The 24368-nt window shown below is 34.0% G+C and overlaps 1 protein-coding gene across 1 annotated transcript in view; it reads left to right on the forward strand.

The window, feature by feature from the left end:
- The first annotated feature begins 538 nt into the window (after window positions 1–538).
- The window catches only part of LOC125671964 (acetylcholine receptor subunit alpha-like), a 29341-nt gene continuing 5511 nt past the window's right edge, over window positions 539–24368 (forward strand). The window contains exons 1-2 of the mRNA XM_048907969.2: window positions 539–1237; window positions 1479–1572. Of these exons, the coding sequence (XP_048763926.2) occupies window positions 1175–1237; window positions 1479–1572 (157 nt within the window). The 5' untranslated portion in view covers window positions 539–1174. The remainder of the gene's footprint in view (window positions 1238–1478; window positions 1573–24368) is intronic.

The following is a 24368-nucleotide window of genomic DNA, read 5'->3' on the forward strand; positions in this document are numbered from 1 at the left end:
CCGAATCAAACCGCGGAATAATTACGTGGAACACAAACAGTTAAATGGACAGTTGGAGTTGAACTGATGCACTATAAACTCATTTCAGGCCACAATGCAGTAGTGATTGCAGACGTAAATATTTCATTTCCCCCTCTATGTATACAATTCCAGAAACTATTTTTATTAGTTATAAAAGTATGTTGAATTTTGGAGGATATGGAATGACGTTTTTATAGATTTTCTGTGGAGTCGATGCTGGTATATTAATTCTACAAAGTTTTCTCTAAATCAAATGTAAACAATCTGGACGAAATCTATAAACATTAAGGCACTATTCTAATTGGGGCTACATTGTTTGTTTTTGTACTTTCAATGATTGTTTAAAGTGTATCTATGATGGCTTGCTTTATATTGATATCGATCAGTTCGATTTGTTTTCTCAGTCCTTTACCCTGAAATTAACATGAACATTACAAGACCTGTAAAAATCAGTAGCTATTCTATCTGCTTACCTTTGTAAATTTCCTCCACATCCCGCTCTGTATCAATCTTTTGTGAGGACTTAAGAAGGAAGTTTCAGTGAATCAACCGACACTGATAGCCTTGATCGAGTACGGAGGATTGATTTTTAAGGTTGTTGGAGACAAGCAGTTTATTGACAATCCTCATTAAAAACCTGGAAGTATCCGAACGTCGAAGATGTTGTTAACTTAAACATAAAAACTCGCTGTGGGAAAAGTAGGCACTCTAATACAAGGTAAATATCAATGAGTGTTATTTTAAAGAAGACTTTAAATTATATTGATTCTTGAAGGCACAGTAGTGTTTTCAAAACAGGATTGCAATTTCTTCGATATGTTGAGGAGAAAACAATATAAAGCCACGTATCAATGAATAGATGTGCTGTGATTAACTCATTTATCAGTTATAGTCGTGTGACTGAATGAAACGCTGCAGCAGTTTGTAATAGGAAAACGTCTGCGCTCTGAAACCTTCTTTCGCTGCAACCAAAAGGAACAGGAACAATACGAACGATTAACAGTAACCAACCAAAAAGCTAAGTCTGGTGACATCGCTTTTCTTCCGAACGTGTAGGAATCGATACAGACGGCTACAAACGGGAGTACATTTCATGCGTTCCAAAGCCCAAACCTGAAACCGAAGTGTGACTGGAATAGGCGAGGCAGACCGCATGTCTTCAATTTTATTGGATAAAGCATGTCGTACGTCATTCATTAAGAAGAAGATTTCAAAGGTTCTGATTGTACTAAGCTTATTTAAAGAGCGAAGCTTCAAAATCTTGGTTGTTTGTTTTGGAAAATATGCCCACAATCGGAAACGATTAATCTGTTGCTTTCTGCAGGCAATTAGTAATATATTTATATATTGACCGCTTGAATAGGCCCTCTGATTTTCTGACTTGATTATACGGTTTATAATCAAGAGACGCATTGTTTGTCTGAAATCATATGAATCTGTCTGATTCTAAACTGTAGCAACAACTTATTCATGAAGACTACACAATGGAACGTGTTGGTCAGCCTGTAGGATTCCATAGAGGCCTTTTAATTGTGTACATGCTCTTGGCAGGTAAGCCCACTTCTATTGCACTAATCTAGATATTTAAAGCAATTATATGACTGTCCAAAAATCGTAATGATATTACATTAAACGCATGTTCCAAAATCTTGAAAGAATATAAAGCTCAATTTCAGCAGAGATTATTAGCAGCATAAAGTACTGGTTGGAGGAAGTTAAACAGTATTCGTTGTATGATCTAATTAATTAATCCATGGTGGCCTTCATGTGAACCATCATGAATATACATTTTTAACCATGAGTTTAACAAAACTGATCCCATGTCGATGCATTACGCATATTTTTCAAACCTGAATTGTGTCTATGATCACTGTAGCGAATGCAGATATCAATTACTTTATGTAGAGGAAATGGTTGAGGGACTTGCTTTCGTCTCTTATCAGATTATTCTATGGGGATTTGTTAAATTTACACTTGTCGTATTTCTGTTTTGTTCCGAGTTTCCTCAGAGCTAGAATTTCATATAAAACTTATAGGTAGATTTCAGTATCTTTTAATGTTAGCAACTAGATATATAAAACTTATAAATAGATTTCAGTATCTTTCAATGTTAGCAACTAGATATATTTGTGGCTATTTAAACTAAAATGAAGTCAAAATGATGCAGAAATAAAAACATACATGTATATGTTTTTCAAGCAAAATAAAATATTCCGTATGATGTTTTCATTATTATGAAGAGAATATAAAAATACGTCATTTGAAATACTACAACAGAGGCAAAGATGATAAATAAGTAATAAAGACTTTGTGTAAAGCGACACATCACACGACGCAATATGTCAATGTTTCCACTGCTGTAGTGTAGATCTTTCAAAAAGCATACACTAATGTCATGCTACACAACAAAAGGAAATATTAATATGGTATTCACAGCGGCGTGAGGCTTGCCTCTTCTGTTCTGGTTTTTAAGACTTAACAATGGGTTAGGCGAATATACTGATGGGAAACAGTTACATGGGTCTTGTACAAGTACTAGGGATATAATTATAATTACACGATACATCGTCTAAGAATCTGAATATTTAAATTTAATAAATGGAGACTTCTTTGTCATATTTGTATTTAGGTTAAAGGAGAATTTAATATTAATTTTTATCTTGATGACATTAGGTTCAAACCGATGTTTAAGTTTTCTGCAGAATTGTATTGAAAATGATAACCCTGATAGTCAAACAGTAAGAATTCAAAGAATACATATTGAAAAAAAAGGGTACGCATGTAGTGTCAACATTTCTATACTCTTGCAAAAACTGAGAGGCAAGATTTTTAAATATTCCATGTGTTCTTTTCGATTTGAAAGAAATGAAATGGACCTTCCATTGCAATAGAACATTCACATAACAAAAGTGATATTTAAAGCAAAGTAAATTATTGAATTCTGTTGTGTGATTACCTAGACTTCACTCCAATAATAGTAGCATTTGTTTGTTACATTCCCAGGATTCTAAAACACGAAGACGTCAAGACATTTAAATATTCAGCGTACTGGTACCCATAAAGAGACTATAGGGTTGCAGACAGCCTTGATTCCTGATTAATATTTAATAAGTTCTGGAAGAATCTACTTTTTCTCTTTAAAGCAGTAATGATACTAAGCAATATTATCACCCTTGCGCGCATTCGAAGAAAGCATCCGATTTGTAGTTTAAAGTAAGGGAAAAAAATGACGTCTTTCGGGGCCACAAATAGGTTTATCGTAGACTGATGTCTAATTTTGGACTTCTGAAGGCGATATAAATGTTAGTGGTAAGACTAAAAACATTAAAAGGACATACATTTCGGAATAATATTTGAGACATAATAACTCTTTTTTTTTTGTAATGCTTGGCAACTAGTATCATTGGCCAATAAAAATCTAGACCCATTAAACAATGAGTCTTGATTTCTTGCAAGGAAACTCTTTCTGGTATCTGTCATTAACAGATGACATCTTAACACTGGTTTTCCTGCGTTCATCCTTCTTAATTTCCTGCTATCAATTCCCAATAAGACCCCCCCCAAAAGCAATACCTTAAAACTTGATTATCTCGAATTTCTCCACAACTCATCAACATCGAGAAAATCTGATCGCAGAGGGTAGGATTACTCCCGTTCATTGATTAACGGAAGACAAAAAGAGAATTTACTACTATTTATGTGAAGAATTAGACCAATTCACAAAAAGAATTTACTACTATTTATGTGAAGAATTAGACCATTTCACAAGATGACCAATTCATTCATCTGATATATTCCTTAAAGAGAGAGACTATGTGATTTACATAAATACGTACGCCGTGTTTCGATGAAAACGATGGTTTATAGAGCAATAGCGTACTTTCAAAGTATGTTTAGAAGATATAAACCAGGTACACTAGGAGAAGTCGGTACACTAATTCAAAAAGAAAATTAAGAGATGTTATTATGATACATGTATCATCATCTCATTCATCCTGATCATTCACAGGGGAAAACCTTGTCAATATATTTGTGATACGAAATAAGTCTTAATCGTAAGCTGTGCTGCACATCATGTGGATTCTAAGTAGCGAGTAAAACTAAATAAAAACTAATTAGATGTCAGTTTACTTTCTAGAGAACCAGAATAATGTGTCCTTATCTTTTAGGTTATGTGCATGTATCAAGAAGTCACCCATATTGTTTTTATCATATGATACCAGTCTTCTTATTCCAATACATAATTCATGTAGCACTCCATCGTTAAGTATGAAAAGTGAGTAGTGTTTCACAAAACCAAAATATGTAGATGACTAAAGCAGAAAAAATACTTGCACTGTATTGTATTAAAATAAACTATTGAAATCAATGGCAAATAACTCGATAAAACTTTTTTTTAAAATCAAATTATCGTACTATCCCAGGACATATTATTCTATGCACATAAAATACGCAAAGCATATTTTATCGTTCTTTTGCGAATATGATTTTTGTCTCATTGTCCCTCTACTTTTCAATTTGACAAATTGAATGTCTCCCTTTCATCTCTATGTCTATATTTAGCAAATATGTCAGCAAAGCATAACCATTTCTTGATTAACTAGTAACGAAAAAGTGCATCCACTGGAACTCTTTGGAGTATAAAGCTTCTCAATGCTTGGTTGAGACATACTTGGATGTTTGCGCGAGTCTTGAGGATTTGATTTTATCTCTCTCTGGCGAGGTCTCTCACTTAATAGAGGAATGGAACAGAATAGTAATTTACTAACCAGTTTATACCGTCTCTATCATATTTACCCTTTTGGTATCGTTGGTAACTCCGTCCGTTAGTGACGGTATAATGATTACATTTATACGTTATAAATAGGCTGTCGATGTTTCCGTCCGAATTGACCCTTTTGCATGTTAAGTTGAACTGGTGTGCATTACTTTTTATATAGGAAAAACCTTTATGCATATTTAATGTTAGGAAAATTTATATGGATTTCAACCATCTTGTACTTTACAGCAAAATTATGAATGTGTTTCACACCCGTTTTCAAGTCCTAGTCATATTCATAATTTCATTTCAACTTTGTTATTTTGTCAAGAAAATTTATCATGAAAATTGGAAAGCAAATTCACGAGAGGACGCGAAAATGATAGCTGAGAGTGCAATCGATTCTGCAAAAAGCAATTAATGACACTGACAGGCAAAATTGTTCCAAACATGCCAAAAAATGAGAACATCTCTGTCTTTGATGATTCTTCGTGGGTCCAATTTTCCTCACGAATACTCTTGTAATATCGTAGTAATTGAAAGAATAATTTAGAAATGGTCAGTATTGGCTGTGATACGACGAGACATTGACTGTTATATGTTACGTAGCATGGATGGAGTTCGTAGGGAACTACATGGGAAATCTGTTGGTATTTTTAATACATCAAAACCAGAGTCCCCTTTAACTGTGCAATGCAAACTTGTTAATGGTTAATGCATATTGAAAGGACTTTTGAGTCTTCATCGTGTAGTAATATTTATGGACTTGTCGGAGAAAAGAAAACTTTATCACTTTGAAGAAATTGACCTGAACAAATGTCCAATAGTATTGAAATCTCATGAAACACAAATTGAATTATTTGGGGAGAGGGAGGGGACAATCTCATAGATAACCTTCAAAATATATCTGTCTCACACTTTACATAACTCAGATAAATTTTATAAAAGAATTAATTTGATTAATCTAAGATATAAATGTCATAAAAGAAATGATTTGATTAATCTCAGATAAATTTTATAATTTGATTAATCTATTCGATCATATGTATGGGGAGAATAAAAATCATATTATAATAGCCCACCTCTTTGTTTACCATAAAAATAGGAGGTTACTAAGAACATATGCTTTGTGATGTCACCATATTGAATGTCAAGTGCTCATTATGTTGTCCATGGAAACGTTTTGAGAATAAATGTGGATTCGAGAGCACAGACAATTCATTGAATATATATTTAAGTATCCTATACATGCAATGCATTATAAAAAGGGATTACGACGCTTTATATTCACTAAAAACAAACAAAAACAGCAAACAAGCAAACACCCCCCCCCCTCCAAAAAAAAAAAAATCCTCAGGGCAACACCCAAAGGGGAATATAATTTTACGTGGTTGGATAAAGTTTAATGTGTCCCAAACATTCATGTAGTAAATTGTTTATCATACCGAATCGACATGTATTTTCAAAATGTTTCCAAATGAAATAGATTTTGGACATTTCATGCATTCAAAATTCGAACACATTCAAACGTTGCTATTTCAAACTTTAAATACAAACTTGGTATAATTCTGCGTTATTACTGAAGTTAATAGAAATATAGGGGGAAAAAACAAACAAACAAAACAAAAAAAAACAAACAAAAAAAACCCCAAAAAACACGCGGGTGTGAAATTGGATTGAGAGCATTATTCACTGCCGTTAACTGAAGCATATACAATGCAATACACCAGCAAAATCAATGAATCAGAACTGTGATAATAGCTCAAAAATTAAGAGATCACTTTGGGGGTTACAAATAGGTTAATGATATCTTATGGTAGAAAACTTTGTTTGGAATTAGGCGATAAATAGTATTACTTAATAGAAATTGATATCGACAAAAGCCTCGAGGTATGTTTATACATGTATTTACATCCTGGTTGAAAAGAGACTCTCTCTCTCTCTCTCTCTCTCTCTCTCTCTCTCTCTCTCTCTATATATATATATATATATATATATATATATATTTAAACATGTATATATATATATATATATATATATATATATAGATAGATAGATAGATAGATAGATAATAGAGAGAGAGATATTAGAATTATATAGAGCTGTTGTCTGTGTTAATGCTACTGTATTTTGGTGTGTTATTCCCAACGATATTTCACCTTTGTGGAAAAAAAATCAATTTATTGCATGTTTAAGTTTGAAAGCTGGAATACTAATCAAATGATTTGTCATCCACCTATAACTTACTACAGTTATTGATTTGATATGAACGGTACCGGTCTTGAAACTTTTCCCTGTCTCATCAAATTCTATTTGTACCATATTAGATTTCTCAAGTAGCAATGTTTACGCCATTTAAGCTACCATTATAGATGCCAGCGGGAAATTTGTTTTGATCTTTTTCTTCATAAGAAAGTTGGTCGAGGTTTTCATGCGACAATCAACATATCTTCATTTATGCAACTCGCGGTAATAATATACCATTTCCAGGTTCACCATGATCTCCTTGAACCAGTAATGCATTGAATTTGATGGCTGATAAATGTGTCACAATAGCCGGTACGACATTAAATAAGATAGAGGCAGGTCAACCAGTACATTCTCATACTCCGCTTGAGGGTATTGCTTCAATTATGTGTTGGCTATGAAGATATTTTGTCAGCTGTGAAAATCAGCAAGTCACTGGTTCGAGCGATCATGGTAATCGTATTCTAATTCTGGAGAAAATGTACTCCTTTAGTGGATGTCAGTTTTTGCGAAAGCGAAGACACATAATTGTTTGATATCTGTAACTGCTTAGGATGGCTAATTATAGTTTGTAATAAATGGCGATCCTGCAAATGCTTTAATCTTTTGCAAATACATGATTGACGCGCATATCTACCAATTGATTCATAAGACAATCAGTGTTCACACGCCTGCAGGGAATGGGACGAGATTTATACTGGCTAAATAAGATAACAGAAGTCCCTCTACTGCGTAATAAGGAACGACAAATATCAATCTGACGCTTACAAAAGGAACGAATTACAAGTCAGTTTTATTGACATTCCATGAGGTTAAGATTTCTAGTGGAAAATAAGTTAAAATAAACATTAAGTTCCAGCAGCGCGGATCTTATTATCGGATGTCGCTTGTGAACACGGCGCCTTGTCAACTGTCACTCTCCAAGAATGTTTCATGCAAAAGGAAAATGTATAGTTAATTTATCTGAATCAACGTCAAATCCATTGCGGGCTTAAGACTGATATTTCAGAAATTGTATCATATATACATGCAGCAAAGTCTTTATTTTAGCGGCGAATTATTAGTTTTAAAAACTGTGCTACGCGTTTCAGTGATACGGAATATGCTATACATTTATGCGTTTCAGTGATACGGAATATGCTATACATTTATGCGTTTCAGTGATACGGAATATGCTATACATTTATAATTACTTGTATAAAACATCTACATTATTATCAAGAAAACAATATATGCGAAGTGACGATCTAAAACAAAAATGTTTTTGTGTCAAAGTCAGTTCATATTGCAATCTTATCAAAATTAGATGTTAGATCCGCTCGCATACTCACATACTTGCGAGTATGCGAGATGATCTTGCATCTAATTTTAGATTGTTCATAATGCTAATAAGCTATCTAATTTTTGTGCAGCAAAATATATATTTTGAGTTGATCGGCGAGTGAGTTATTACCATTGATGACTTGAGTTTTGAATTCTAATCTTTGTTATGAAACTCAACCAACAAACACCAGTGAATATAAAAGAATATGGTAGACCAAATTTCCTCAAATACTTTTATTATTAATTTTAACAAATTTGTCACTATTTCATCCATCCCTCATTTTGTTTTCTTAAAAAAAATTACCTAGGTGAAATTCATTGTATTTTTAGTCACAACAACAAAGGACGTACCCCAAATTCTTCGTCCTTCCAAAATCGAAATGAGATGACGCAAAGTACATTTTTCAATTAATCTACTGGAATGTTTTTGTGAGAGTGTTCAAATATTCATGAATCTCTCCCCCCATGTCCGTTGCATGTGACTCGCAAATGAACCATGGATGGAACACTAAATAAATAAGGCGCGTTTTGATCAAAACCGTTCTCGCTGGAGACCTATAATGGGCATCTTTCTAGCCCATTCCTGTCAATTTCTGTCGAAAACAATCTACTTCTTTACACCATCATTCCGTTTGGAACACTAAAGATCACTATTCTGGATATTATATATTCATTGTAGCATATCTGCAAATCTAATCTTAATATGTTTTTATGTTTGTTTTGGAACAAAAGGAATAAAATCGGACGCACAATAACCTTGAGAAAGGATAAAGATATGTATTTTTTAAAAATAGGCATCTTGCCGAATTAAAGTTTTTTAATCGACACCTACACAATAAACACACAGAGCACATACAATTGTGAAAAATTATCTAAAATTCTTTTTCGACTCTATTCTTCTTCCTTTCAAGTGACCCCATTGAATGATCTTAAAGTAATTAATGACCAAATAATTCTGTAAGAATGAAAGGAAAATCTAATATCAAAAAAGTAATACTCGGGAAATTGACTAAGAGAGATTAATGCTCTCGTTAGGAATATATATCTCGATTCTCGTTGATTCACGATAGAAACAATTTCCTGGCTCAGGGAAGTTATTGCAAGGCATAACTTTTGGTCTGACGTTCAGCACTGTCAGAATCGTATTTAGATTTCATTTTAATAAATCAGAGTGATAATTTTTGCTTCGGAGAGAGTGCTTCCTTGGTGCTTTGGTTGTTTGCATTCTGTAAATCATATTTCGACAAATTTATTTTGCGAAATTACCGAGCCTTCGTAATTCTATTGTCTGACTTATATAATTTGCACTATTGGAACAATGTGAAAACGGCTAGTGTAACATTTAGTCCTACTCCAAAAGCATCTGCAAACGTCATGATGGGCTATGGAACTTGTTGCAAACTACAGGAAATATGCTCTGATTTGTTAATTAATTATCATATATCAATGCGTCTTTGACTATGAGTATGGGTTCTCTGTATCTCTCGTGGGGAATCCTGACCTGGATTTCTCGAAAAGAAAGGATTTTACTCAAATTTTGACTGCTCTGACAGAAGAAAATTCAAAACTTAAGTTTTAGATTTTTTTCTAGAAATACTGTAATCTCGGCTGAGATTCGGCTTGACTGAATATTTTGACTGACACCTTCATTGAATCTCGGAGCAGTCCTTCATAATTCATGTCTTGAAATTTAATTTTAGTTTCGGCCGGTTCTAGCAATTAATGTGCACTTAAGTGACACTGCTGTTTGCTTCAAATAAATTAGTTAACTATTAAACCAGCTCTGTATCACTATTAATACTGCATTACTTACCTTCTAAATATGTAAATCCACAGGGGCTAAGCCTGTTTTGGGCCCGAACTATGTGATACCATCAATCTATATTTATGGTATCACAGGGTTCGGGCCCAAAAACGGGCTTAACCCCTGTGTGTAAATCCATAAAACAAACTATCACTAAAATTTCCGTTGAAGAGTTCCTATAGTTTGTTTTTTTAAATTAGCGATATTCAGGTAGGTATGTAGAGGTACTATGTATCAGTAACTAGATAAAATAGGCTATAGGAACTGTTCAATTTCAGGAGATAAAATATTGTGCAATGGAAGTCTTCATTTGAACGGAGAATTTAGTGACTGTTTTCATTTTGGGATTTTAATACCTACAGGGTAAGCAATGCAAAATTGATAGTGATAGGGGGTTCTTAACAGTCAAATCACTTATCTGGAGCGAACAGCAGTGTCACTTAAGTGCACATTAATTGCTAGAACCGGTTAAAGCTGAAAGTAAATTTCCAGACATGAATTATGAAGGACTGTTCCGAGATTCGGTGAAGGCGTCAGTCCAAATATTCAGCCGAACTGAATCGCAGCCGAGATTAAAGCTACAGTTCTGAAGTAGGTTTTAAAAAAATCGCGTTTTCTCGGGTTTAAAATTTCGATTTTTGTTTTGTTTTGTATTTATTCATTGGGGTTATGATTTTGGGGGATTGTGCGACTTTTTTTATTCAGGAGAAATATTATATATTAATATTATACAAAATTAGTTATTCAAAATATGCAGTTACAGCATAATATGCATGCATATTATTTCTCCAGTCTATCTTCGCTTATTACAAAGTGCTGCACTTTGGTTTGATGTGTTCCAGAAAAATGATTGCTGTACTTATTGTGATTTAGCAGTTGAAATAGATTTGCATGTGGTTCCAATAGTCTATGTTTGGGTTTTAATATTGAATGTAACACATCGATTTGATCAGGGGGAAAGGGGGGAGGAATAACATTGACAATAGATTAGATGTTGTCACTCATTTGTGGAATAAATGTGCCGAAACAGATAGAATCAATTGATTTTAGCAATAAATTGTATAAACAATATCAAATGGGGAATGTCGCTTGTGATTTATAACGTCCAGTTGTACATTACGGGTCATACGAGATGGTAAATGTATCCTCCATGTGTCAGAATTTTGTCAGCAGATATTTTATTTATGATCCCCTTCGTGGTTCGGTATCGGCAGAATTTAAAACGTAATTGTCGCATTGTAGCGTAATAATTACACTCCTGTTCGGGGTTCATTAAACTTAATGAATTATGTCAATGAACATACATGGAGAACCGATCATCAAAAGTCGAAAATAACATAACGGACGAAACAAGAGGGAGATAATATCCTATAATTTCTTTTTTTTTCCATTATATTTCAGAAAAATCGATTGGTGGAAAAGATAACACACGATTAATCGTAAATATCCTAAAGCATGTTATAGTGTTATTGTAAATTTCATGTTTCCCCCAAAGGATATGGAAGATAGTACAATATGCTCAAATGACATTGTATACCTCATGTTTAAAAAAAACTTGACTGGAAGAAATATAATTTGGCATTGAGAGCATAAGAGCATACTGACTTCGGTATAAAAAAAAAATACAATTGTAGCATGTTGGTATTTTAGTAAATTTATGGTTGTATCGTACCAACCAATAGTACGAAGTCCTCAGTGGATATTGTAGTTTTGGTTGGTGCGATAAAACATAGATTGACCTCATGGACATCATATCATTGTATATTATGATATGATCACATGATTCTGAGGCTTTCAATTGGCTGAGATCCAACAAACTGAAAAAACCCGTATGTTCACCTGTTGTACTCTCAATGTGAATATGATATTTTATTTCACCAACATCGAACCAATATTAAATTAGGAAATTGATACACCTGTTTTTCATTTTTAATTGTTTAATGAAAACTCGCGTCTTTACTCACTTTTGATTAGGATCTGTAAATGTAAAGAGAGGGTGACTTCTATTAGAGACACATATAACATATACACATATATGTCCAGTGGCGGATCCATAGGGGGTATGGGGTTCGGACCCCCTTTTGTCATAAAATTTTGCTAAAAATAACGCATTTTGTGGGTGGGGTTCACCCTTTGAATACCAAAATCAAAGTTAAGAATCCCCCCCTTTCAAAACTTCCTGGATCCACACCAGTATGTATTTGCTTCTATCACGAACTGGAGTAACAGTTGTTGAATGATATAGACCTTGGGTAACCATTGCCCCACCTCTCCCCATTGGGGGATTTTCTAGATTTTATTTTTCTGAAACCCTATTGTCTGGTAAGAGTAAATTCGTGGTTGTTGGCATGGCGCTACGGCTCCTAGTATCAATATTTTGACTGAATTCTTTGATATTTTAATGATAATTACAGCTGATTAGATCTACAACACATATCTAGATATTTACTGAATTTGTAGACTGTTTTGAATCGAGAATAGTTGAAACGATATTTGAGTTTGCATTATCAGAAGAAAGGACAGTAAAAGAGACAGCCTTGATTGTTAGATGGCATATAATGGACAAGCAAATAACATCTGAGCAGATGCCTTGGTCTCCTTCAGCAATTATGCTTTCAATGGACAAAGGAATACTCCAGAAATGCTAGACTGTTGCAAGTGGCAAACGATATAAAGATGCTTCGTTACTCTCCGGTCGATGTATGTGACAATGTTCACAAGATACAGGTTATGCACCAACCAAAGGTACATTGATATGGTCTTTAGCCAAGACCATCTGACATCTTACTGGAAGCTCCGAGATGATAACCATTTTTATTAGATTTGGTCGCTGTCAGTCCTATTTTCAAAAAAATGTGCAGAAATGTCCGGTCAAGTCTTATAGCTTTACCAACAAGTGTATCACCGAACAATAATGCAGTTCTACATTTTGCTTGGGATAACTTCGATCTTAATGAAGATACGTCATCGGGAGCCGGTATCACAAATAGTACACACGAAATTGCAATTCAGAAGCTCCATAATCTCAATAAATAAAAATATACAATTCAGAAGCTCCATAATCTCAGTAAATAAAAATATACAATTCAGAAGCTCCATAATCTCAATAAATAAAAATATACAATTCAGAAGCTCCATAATCTCAATAAATAAAAATATACAATTCAGAAGCTCCATAATCTCAATAAATAAAAATATACAATTCAGAAGCTCCATAATCTCAATAAATAAAAATATACAATTCAGAAGCTCCATAATCTCAATAAATAAAAATATACAATTCAGAAGCTCCACAATCTCAATAAATAAAAATATACAATTCAGAAGCTCCATAATCTCAATAAATAAAAATATACAATTCAGAAGCTCCATAATCTCAATAAATAAAAATATACAATTCAGAAGCTCCATAATCTCAGTAAATAAAAATATACAATTCAGAAGCTCCATAATCTCAGTAAATAAAAATATACAATTCAGAAGCTCCATAATTTCAGTAAATAAAAATATACAATTCAGAAGCTCCATAATCTCAGTAAATAAAAATATACAATTCAGAAGCTCCATAATCTCAGTAAATAAAAATATACAATTCAGAAGCTCCATAATCTCAATAAATAAAAATATACAATTCAGAAGCTCCATAATCTCAATAAATAAAAATATACAATTCAGAAGCTCCATAATCTCAATAAATAAAAATATACAATTCAGAAGCTCCATAATCTCAATAAATAAAAATATACGTATTTTTGTTATCATTTTCAAACATTTCGGTTTGCTGACGTCATTATGATGTAACGTTAGTCTGATTCATAAGTTACCCCAAGGTTATCTTCGTCCCACTGATGATAAACGTGCATTATATTTCTACTTTTAATATAAACACAATATACTATATTTCCCCCTGCCCTATATTTGTTTTATACGTTGAGAGGACGTGTACTTAGATATCTAGCATTATAACTCTTTAAAGCCCCACTTGCTAAAGTGCCAACAAGATGTATGGTGTTAGGGACTTGATAGGCTTTCAAAAAACAGTGTAGAAAATTTCAAAATGGGGGGGGGGGGGGTATCACATATCCAGTTCATGGTCGAATAGTGACGTTGAACTCGGTCTATAGATGACCGATCAGGTATCGTTTAGTACAGAAAGTTCTAGTAGTAGCAGGTTTTGAAGTTTTGAATTATTTGATTATATGATAAACAAAAACTTGATCGCGCTCTAATCACTTTCGACTAGGTCTTGCTTCACGAAGCTGTATACAAATTGTCCGATCAGGTGGGGTCTAGTAGCCACTTTCGATTTACTTTCAATTTCTTAATTATTCAATCATATTACAAAAAATATTGACATTTTCTCAGTCAAAACGATGCATTAGCAACCCTCGAAGTGCAATGTTCACCTCGCCCTCCGGCTCGGGGAATATTGTGCTTCTCAGATTAATTGCTAAATCATCGTGTTAACCTTAAAATGTCAATAATTATATTATATTGTTTGGCAGTGCAAAAAAGAAAACAAAAAAGAAGTCAAGGTTATCCAACAAGGCAGTAATTAACATCAATTAGTTTAAAAGATTATAATGTTATTGAATATTAAGTCAAAATCTTTATAAAATGTTTTGTAATCCGAAAAGAGCCTTTACCAATGCAAATTTGCTGCAAATGTGCCGCAAGTTTGCGGAAGACAAATCTGTTAATTTGCTAGAGGTGTTTGTCAGATGTGTAGCCAATGCCGCCAGCGGCACATACTGAAGGGGTGCACCACAACTTTTAGAATTGAAACAGTGTGCTAAAAGTTCACCACAATCTTTTCTTTAGTATCTAGAATCAAAGTAGTGTGCCAGAAATTCACCACAATTGTTTCTTAAGTATCTAGAATTGAAACAGTGTACCAGAAGTTCGCCATCACTTTTTTTTCAATTTAAACAGTGCGCCAAAAGTTCACAACTTTTTCTTTCCTTCAATATTCAGAATTAAAACAGCTACATGTATTCCACCAGAATATTAAGTTCATCACATATTTTTATCTAATCTGTTCTTGAACAATTTTGGGAAAATAATTCAAACTGTTCTAGATTAATTAATTCTCAGTTGAACTTGCATGTTGTATTAAAGATAAATTTACAAAAATATTAAAAATTTTTGAAACAATGAAACACATTTCAGGAACTTTATTTTTCTTAATGAATTCTGAATATTTTTAATTTAGAACTTATTAAGAACCAATAAAAAAAATTCTAAATCATAATGTGTAAAGAGGATGAATTCTTAGTATACTAAAATATATGTACACATTTCAGCTTGTCTGTAAATATGTGTTTTTATCTAAGCAGTATTTACGATAGTATTCGGATAAACGTATTGTTTACTATATATTATATCAATGTTAATTAAATCCATCTCTGTTATGCTTCAATCCGGAAATTTTGTTCCGGAATTATAATAGCATCACGGATAGTTTAATTTCATTTTATGTATATAATTAAGAGTTAAATACATGTGTGTTGTATGTGTCGGTAGTATGATTGAGATCAGCCCAGCATGCTACTTGATCTTTCGGACGTTGTTGTTGGGGGTGAGCCCTGTTGTTCGGCGACCCCACAGTTGTTTGTGTAAGTGTTGTTTCTTACCCCTTTGGCCAATATCTTCCATACAATAAACCCATACATTTACATGTTGTGTTTTTATTCTGTGTATCAATCTCAGAGTCAATGTGCTTGAAATCCGGTGTCCAAAATACATGTTTAATATGTACAATCGGAAAAATATGTAACTTTTGACGCACCCCTTCCCTCCTCCTGTCTTAAAACAAGATATTAGAGATGATGATTATACAGAATCTTTTCTTTCTATTTACCCCTGGTGCCCTAATGTTTCAACAATATGTACATAAACATATAGTGCTGAGTGAATTTGCGAGTTGGAATATCAAATGTGAGTGAGTGGCAGTTCACCTTATCATTTAATTTACATAGCAGTTTGTCCAGGTATGTTGCTCTGGTTTGTGGAATGCTAATTGATACTAAGTTAGAATAATCTAAACTGTATGTATCAGAGCTGGTCTTTGTGGAAGTTTACGGCTCTATGCACCGTAAATCGAGATCGGATTCCTAATTAAAAGCATCGGGTGTGTGATTCACTCAATATGCTAAGCGCCCGCGAAAATTGATTTCACCAGACGCCATGACGTCATACCGTAAACGGGAGTTGATGCAGATATTCTGAAAAGAATCCAGATGTTATGTCGCTCTTCAAGATATTGTTCTAAACGGTACGGACTCTAGCTTATTGAATGTTGCTGCGTCATAAATCACATGGTTCATTCAATTCTTTCCAAATCATGGTGAATTGATTTTTTGTGTGGATTTTTTCAATTGTATAAAATTAAACTCCCAGTTGCAGTATCATAGACCTGCCGGATTTTTAACATTTGGACTCGACCATAAGCACATAAGTACTTGAATAAAATAGGGGGGGGGGGCTATTCATTTTATACTTATACTATTTTTTACTCTCTACTCGGGGTATTTTAGCAAAAGAGATTGGTTTAAAAAATGAATTATTTTTTCCCATTCAAATGCTTAAGATTTGGACCCTTAAAATACACTAAATTAAGAAAGAAACAATCTAACTGTAAAGGTGTACTGGAATGTAAATATTAAGCTTATCATAAAACATTCTTAGAAATGATTATAAATAAGGATTTATATACCTCTGTTTCGGTGTTTTGGTTGTTGTTTTTGTTTTTTTGTTGTTGTTTTTGTTTGGTATCAAAATTGCGGCTTGAATTTGTTTTACCTTGAAAAACATGTTTGACCTTGAATCTTTGAACAGCACTGTAGACTTCTCTTCCACTGATCTTTTGGGGTGTTGAATTTAGTGCGAAATTTGTTTATCAATACGCAAGTTTCGAGATACATTCAAGTTATTTCCCTTTAGAGAACTTTTGTACACGGTACATGTAACTAATTGGAACAAATATCCATCACTGCATAAGTGAATGTGCTCAGTCATTTTCTCAAACGCATTTTCATCACACGAATTTGATTGATATGCAAAGTAAGAAAATGATAAGTATTCAGGGAATATTTTTAGATACATGCATGAAATCTTATATCACATTAATTCGTTGCTCGTACGATTCGAATCTAGGACATCACTTGCAAATATGATATTTTTTTTATGTTTCTACTTTAGTAAAACATTTCTTTCGATAGTATTTTGTATTTCCCACATTTACATCTTTAACAGAAGGCGCTTTTACTACATTCTATCGTCTTCCTCACTGAATTTAATTAGGTCCACTATGTCCCACTTGTCTTTTCACAAAATGCTCCTCCTAACTACACAAAAGAGCTCTCATCTCGAAACTGGCGTACTGGTTGTTTTGACCTTGTATTTTAATCTTGCTTTTACATTAATCTTGCTGTCAATTGTCTTTGTCGGAATTATTCATCATGCTGAATCTACAATGATACGAACTACCACCTCACCTTTCATTTTACTTTAATTACATTGCACCCGCCGGTTTCGAGATACGTCTGAGTTACTTCCCTTTGGAAAAATCTTTGTACATGCTATATGATAAGGCACGAAACAAGTTATTTACATGCAGGAGTGGGACAAATATTCATCACTGCATAAATGAATGTGTTCAGAAAGTTTCTTATACACAATTTCACCACACGAATTCGACTGATACACAAACTAAGTAAGTGATAAGTATATTTGGGGAGTAATTAAATACATGGGATTCTTATTATATGCTCGTACGTATCATAACCAGGATATTACTTATATAAATATGATTTTTTTTTAATGTTTCCACTTTAGTAAAACATTTCCTTCGATAGTAGTTTGTATTCTCTACTTTTACATAACTAAAGGGCACGAGGGTGCCAGAATTTAATTATGCTTTTGATTATAAGGTATAGACAACAAAAAGATTGAGCCCTAAAACTCTCCCTCTCATCCAAGGTAGAAAAAGTTGTTTAAAGAATAATAGTGAACTACCTAATAAGTTCCCCAGGGCTGTACCATTTTGTAAGAATATAACGTCCTTCCCAGTGTTGACTTTGAAATTAATGTAGATTGTCTCCAGATTTCTGAGGAAAAGTACATTGTGAATTTTGTAAATATGAATGTCATTCTTGTCTGTAAATGTTGCTGAAACCTTTCATCGTTCATGCACATATCCCTGTTCTGCAAATGATATACATGCTTTTTAATATATTTACATATACATTGTACTTTAGAACATAGTATCAACCCTTTTGTCATAATTGTATACACAATTCTAGCGCTATTATCGTCTCTTGAACACTTGTTAGTTTAAAGCTGTATGACCCGATGTTCATGTATTATTTTTGTACATAATTACTTTAAAGCAAATTGATTACTTAACAAAGTTATCAACTTTCCCTTAATTACATGCTTGAAAACATCTGCATGTAAAAGAAAACAGTGAGAATATTATTTAGAAAGTAAATATAGTGTGGTACATATATAAATCATCCGGAAAACCTCGGCCTTTCACCCAAAGCACGGTGTATTCGGTGAAAGGCCCGAGGTGTTCCGGATAACGCATAAATTCTAGTGTTAGACGTCTATAAATAGCCCCATGCGCGTCAGGGAATCCCAACATGATGTATTAACTCAGACGCAACTGTCTAGTTTTAAGGCTGAAAGAGCGTAAAACAACGAATTACTAAGAGGTATTTGATATTTTTATTTCTATTAAACTTATGACACGGTACTGTTGTAACAAAACACACAGCTTTACACAGATAAGACCACCGATGATCTAAAAGTTTGAACTGGTCACGTGACTGTCACTTGAAATGGCAGAGTGACGCGGTTGTTTGTAAACACCGATTTAGAATTAAATAATTTTGGTTAAAACAGGTGAAATAATGTTATGTATGACATGTCATACAGCCTCATAACTACATACGTGCGGTGATTTAATAGCGTTTTTACGAGATGGAAAAAAAATGTAAATTCGGACCATACAACTTTAATAAGATTTTTTTAAAAACACCTTTCTTGGACACAACTAAACGGAAAAAGCCAAAATTCGCAAATGTAGTCAAATGACAACCTGACCAGAAAGGGCTACAGTGGGTTGATACTTTTCTCTAGATGTAGAAAGAATTTCTTAATGCAGCATCTTCTAAATAAAACGCACACAGGATAAAACATCACTGAGAACTCTTAAACATTGCACAGTGCAACACATATAAAGTGGACCAGGCTTTTGAAATTTCCTTCCTTCTCACAATTAATTACATCCTGTTGTTTTTAATAATATTTTACTTTTTTATTTGTATTTTTATATGTTAAAGATTACTTGCTATGTCATTGTTCTTGAAATTATATTACTTGAATTGATATTGAGTTTCATAATTACATTTTATGTAGAATAGCTTAATTCCAAGCAGACTGTACCAGAAGTGTGCAACAAGCGTGTGCCACAAACTTGCGGCAAACCGTATGTCAGAGGGGAAAAATGCATACGAAAAATATACGTGTGGCAATTGTGTCGCAAACTGTGCCAGTGTTCTGCAACTAGTTGTCACAGGACTTATGTTTTGGTAAGGTCGAGTAATTAATTTTGAACGTGATCAATTCAAAGACTGTAACTTTCAATGTCGTAATCTTTACAAATTGGACAATATCATAACGCATCTCTGCATCATTCCATACCTCCGTCTATTCTGTATGACTTTAGAGCTGTCAGTACTTAATTAAATTTTTTTTTTTACCTTCCGTGCAATGTTTAGACATCTGTACCCTCAATGTTTACAAAACAGGCAGGTACGCCACGCTTATGGTCTACATCTGAACCTACTTATATGCCTAGTAGTAACAAATAAATATTTGTTCAGTTGTAACTCTTACGCTTTTTCTATATTCTGTTGACTTTTCACGTTGCACGCCTGTCAATTATGCTTTCAACGTCTCGGACTATTATGGCTTCAGTTGAAATCCAATTTTCAAGCACTGGTTAGAGTACCTGAACGAACCATAGGCGCTCCCCAGCTTAATTGTTAAATATATATATATATCTACTAGATATATATATTTTTTTAACAATTAAGCTGGGGAGCGCCTATGGAACGAACGAGTACTTCGGTTAGAGGTGTTCGGTGTACACGCTTACAAGCTGATCGTTTCACTGCCGAGCTATTCCGATTGCTACTTTTTCACATCACAAAGAATAGAAGGTTTGTAGTGACAACACTCCGGAGGGTGTTAACCTTTCTAGCATGCACGATTACCTAACTCTGTTACACTGCCATGATTCTTTTTTTTTATTGGTTATATACAAAATGATAAAAAAAAATTTACAACTTTGTCGACGCGTTTAAAGATGAATTCTCCATGAAACAGTAGTTATTTTGTTTTATCGTTTATTAGATCGTGAGTATAATATGTATAAGCAAAGTCACTGTCTTAACGCCCATGCTTCTTTAGTGTCGTAAAATGAGCATTATACATGTATAAACAAAACTGAATTGGGTTCATTCTGGTTCATTACAGACTATCATGGCCAGTTACCGACTACAACGGTTATGGCTGTTTAAATCTGACTCCTACAACACTGTAGGGGCACTAACATACATTTAGTTCTGATATATTCTCAACCTCTTATAGAAAATGTATACAATATATTACAAGTCCCATAGCAATATAGACTGTCATCCATTACGTATATAGGGAATGATATTCCAAATTTTATCATTCGATGAATTCATAAGAATTACAGTGATGCAACGAACTTTGACGCAAATTTTTAGATGAACCCGACTTATGTGATGTTGTACCGAGATTCTATTGTGGTTTGTATTAAATGCATGTTTTCCCCTGAAAAATAATGCAAAGGTTGTGCCTAAGTCAAAGTGGTTTGATTTCATTTACCTGCTCTTGTCCAGTTGCCAGCCGTCTGTAACGTGTCAGTATCCTGAAAACAGCGTCAATCACCTCTACTATAATACTATAGCTTCTAACTCCTGAAAACAGCGTCAATCAACTCTACTTTAACGCTATAGCTTATAACTCATGAAAACAGCGTCAATCAACTCTGCTATAGCTTATAACTCCTGAAAACAGCGTCAATCAACTCTACTATAACGCTATAGCTTATAACTCCTGAAAACGGCGTCAATCAACTCTACTATAATGCTATAGCTTATAACTCCTGAAAACAGCGTCAATCAACTCTACTATAATGCTATAGCTTATAACTCCTGAAAACAGCGTCAAAACAGTGCTCAGATTTCCAGGATATCGTACGATTTTTGTAAGAAAGATGCTCTAGGAAACAAGTAATACTTAAAATCTTTTTCTCTAATATCTATGAAGGGTATGTCCAATGATTTGGTCAACTTATTTGTTTCATGTTCGAATCATTCCAGAATTACTATGATCTTGTTTTTGAAGTAAACAAACGAGGAAAGATGCATTGCTGATCGAATTTGATAACGTGTCGACTATTGTGACGTGTTTTGTAAGTCGTCAAATTCAGTTAGTAGGTTGTCATTGATCACCACTGTAAGTAAAACAGGACTGGTAAATGTTGTTTAACGTCATTGATCTTATATCGACGATGCTATCGACTGAGCCATATGCCAGTCAATTTGAGTCTTCCTCGTGTAAGCTGATACGATGTCATTAGGCTTCTTCTCTGAGATATGATGTGCTTAAGATGCTTTACTTTTACGTTGAACACACACACCTACACACACACGCGCGCGCGCGCACATTTATATATACAAATTATTTTTTATAAATTACAGTGTCCGGTATAAGATATCAAAAGAAAAAAACAAGCGCACGCACACTCAAAAGTTAATATTATGAAAACATTTCGGAAATATAAAGCCTGAGGATTTTTAAAAGTAAGCTCTTGCGTTAGAACGTGTATGTCTGCTTCGTGATGTCCACTCTGGGTGATTTAGATCTCAGATCTTTTAAGTGACTACTGCAGATTAAAAAAAATTGAAATCGAAATCTTGAAAACGGAAGCTCCATGCCATAAGCTAACGTAAAAAAAAAAATGGCACTGTTTGATCCAAAAAAAGAGCCAATACCAATATAATTTCTTGAGTGGCAGTTGTTGCAATTTGTGATGAATGTGAAAATACATGTACATACACTCAACCTTCATCCAGTGGGGATCCTGGTCAGAATAGGTCCTCAGTATCCCTTGTTTGTCGTAAGAGGCGACTAAATGGGGCCATCCTTCGGATGAGACCGCATAAGTCGAAGCTTTGTGTCACAGCGGGTGTGGCACGATAAAGACCCCTCCCTGCTCAAAGGCCGTAAGCGCCGAACATAGGCCTAAATTTTGCAGCCCTTCAACGGCAGTGATGACGTCTCCATAATGAGTGAAACATTTTCGAGAGGGACGTTAAACAATATTCAATCAATACTCTCAACCTTCAAAATGATGGATGACTACAGATGCAAGAATGACAATCACGGCATTTTCACTTTCACTTTGACCTCAGAATAGAACCCTCTTAAAACACAAAAGCCAATATATATATATATATATATATATATATATATATATATATATATATGTGTACATACCTCATCATTACGATGCCTCAAGATGCAATATGCAAAACTCCTTTTCTTCATACCTGTAATTACTGTCTTCAGAGGTGTGAAGCACTTAATTTCCTGTGTAAAGTGGCCAACGGAACTTCAAACTTCCGCAAGGATTAGTATTGTACTGTGATACGAAGGACCTGGACGATGTGGTCAAGGGATTTCTTTTTCACGCCTCTAATTCGCCATTCTTTGAGGGTTGAAACCATTAATTACCTACATGTATTGGGTATATGATGTGGTCAGCAGGACTGGAAAATTCCATTAAATTTTTTGTTGTAAAGTGAGGGAGGGGGGATTAGTTGAGGGATTAGTAAATACTCCCTTGTACTGAAACATAAAGTCCCCTGAACTTAATAGACTGCTATTAACAGGTACAATCAAATAGAATTAGCCAAACAGTTATTTTGTTTCAATTTCATAGAAGTACAAATTCTTAACAATTTATTTTATTAATTCAATAGAAAATATGCGTACCTATACACATGCACAAGAGAAAGCGAACACGTCTAGGTTAAGCGTGACCTGTTTTTATTTCATTCATTGTTTATCATGATGACTCTTATTGTGATGAAATAGCTTTGAAAATGAAACCTATTGAAAGAGTTCTACTGTGTATCATATGTCATGGTAATGATTTATGCAATGGTGAGAAACAAAAGCAGCTGCATTTACATAAAAAATACAAAAATTGCAGTGAAAATTCAGATACCATTTCGACCAATCTGAAGTGTTTGGTACAATATTATTTTTTGGTGGTTTTTTTTGCAGAAGTGGTTATTAGTGCAAAAATATGTGCACGATATACTTCTCTATATGACATTCATACCATTCTGAAAAATTAGGAATAAAATCACGTTGGTTCCAAAACTGATCATTCAGTTAGCCGGGCTATAGAAACTTTATGCTCTTAATGAAAGAAACTGAACTACACTAATCCCTGTGGAACAGATAGAATTTGTATAGTCCATGCTATCAGAATTTCAAATAATTGCTTTCTCACATTTGCTGCTTTTGGTGTGACCATACAAAACTTTTGAAATCTCAACCCAGACATGCATGGAAGTCTATCTAGTCAACGAAGGGTTAGTCTAGATTGAAACTGAACTTTGTTTTAAACATTTAGATTATGGGAGAAATCACATATTTCAAAATTTAACAATACGGGACTTTCGAGATACGGATCCACTCGACTTTTATCGCGCGTTGAACGTCATTTGTAGGGCATGTCACTTCCGGATTACAATAACAACTAAGTAAACAAGCATGGCATTCTTCAATTGCTATCAAATTCCTGCATTTAAATGCTGTCTTTGAAAGAAAGGAATTACTACAACCATTTTCCTATAAAATGCATTTGATTAGAATATGGTAGTTGGCGAGAGAAATAAATCTAGGGAATATCTTGAGGATATCGGTAAAACCTCACGCCTTACATCTAATGATACGCGTCTAAATGCACCTTTTCCCCGCCATCTAATTTACATCCAGGCCACTAAGCACCAATAGTGACTCGAATCGTCATCGTGGGACTGCGCATAGCTCTTTACGGACCGTCTGCTAGCGAAACACCATTTGTATCGTTGTCAACGC

Source organism: Ostrea edulis, chromosome 4, assembly GCF_947568905.1.
Source record: "Ostrea edulis chromosome 4, xbOstEdul1.1, whole genome shotgun sequence".
Classification (NCBI taxonomy): Eukaryota; Metazoa; Mollusca; class Bivalvia; order Ostreida; family Ostreidae; genus Ostrea; species Ostrea edulis.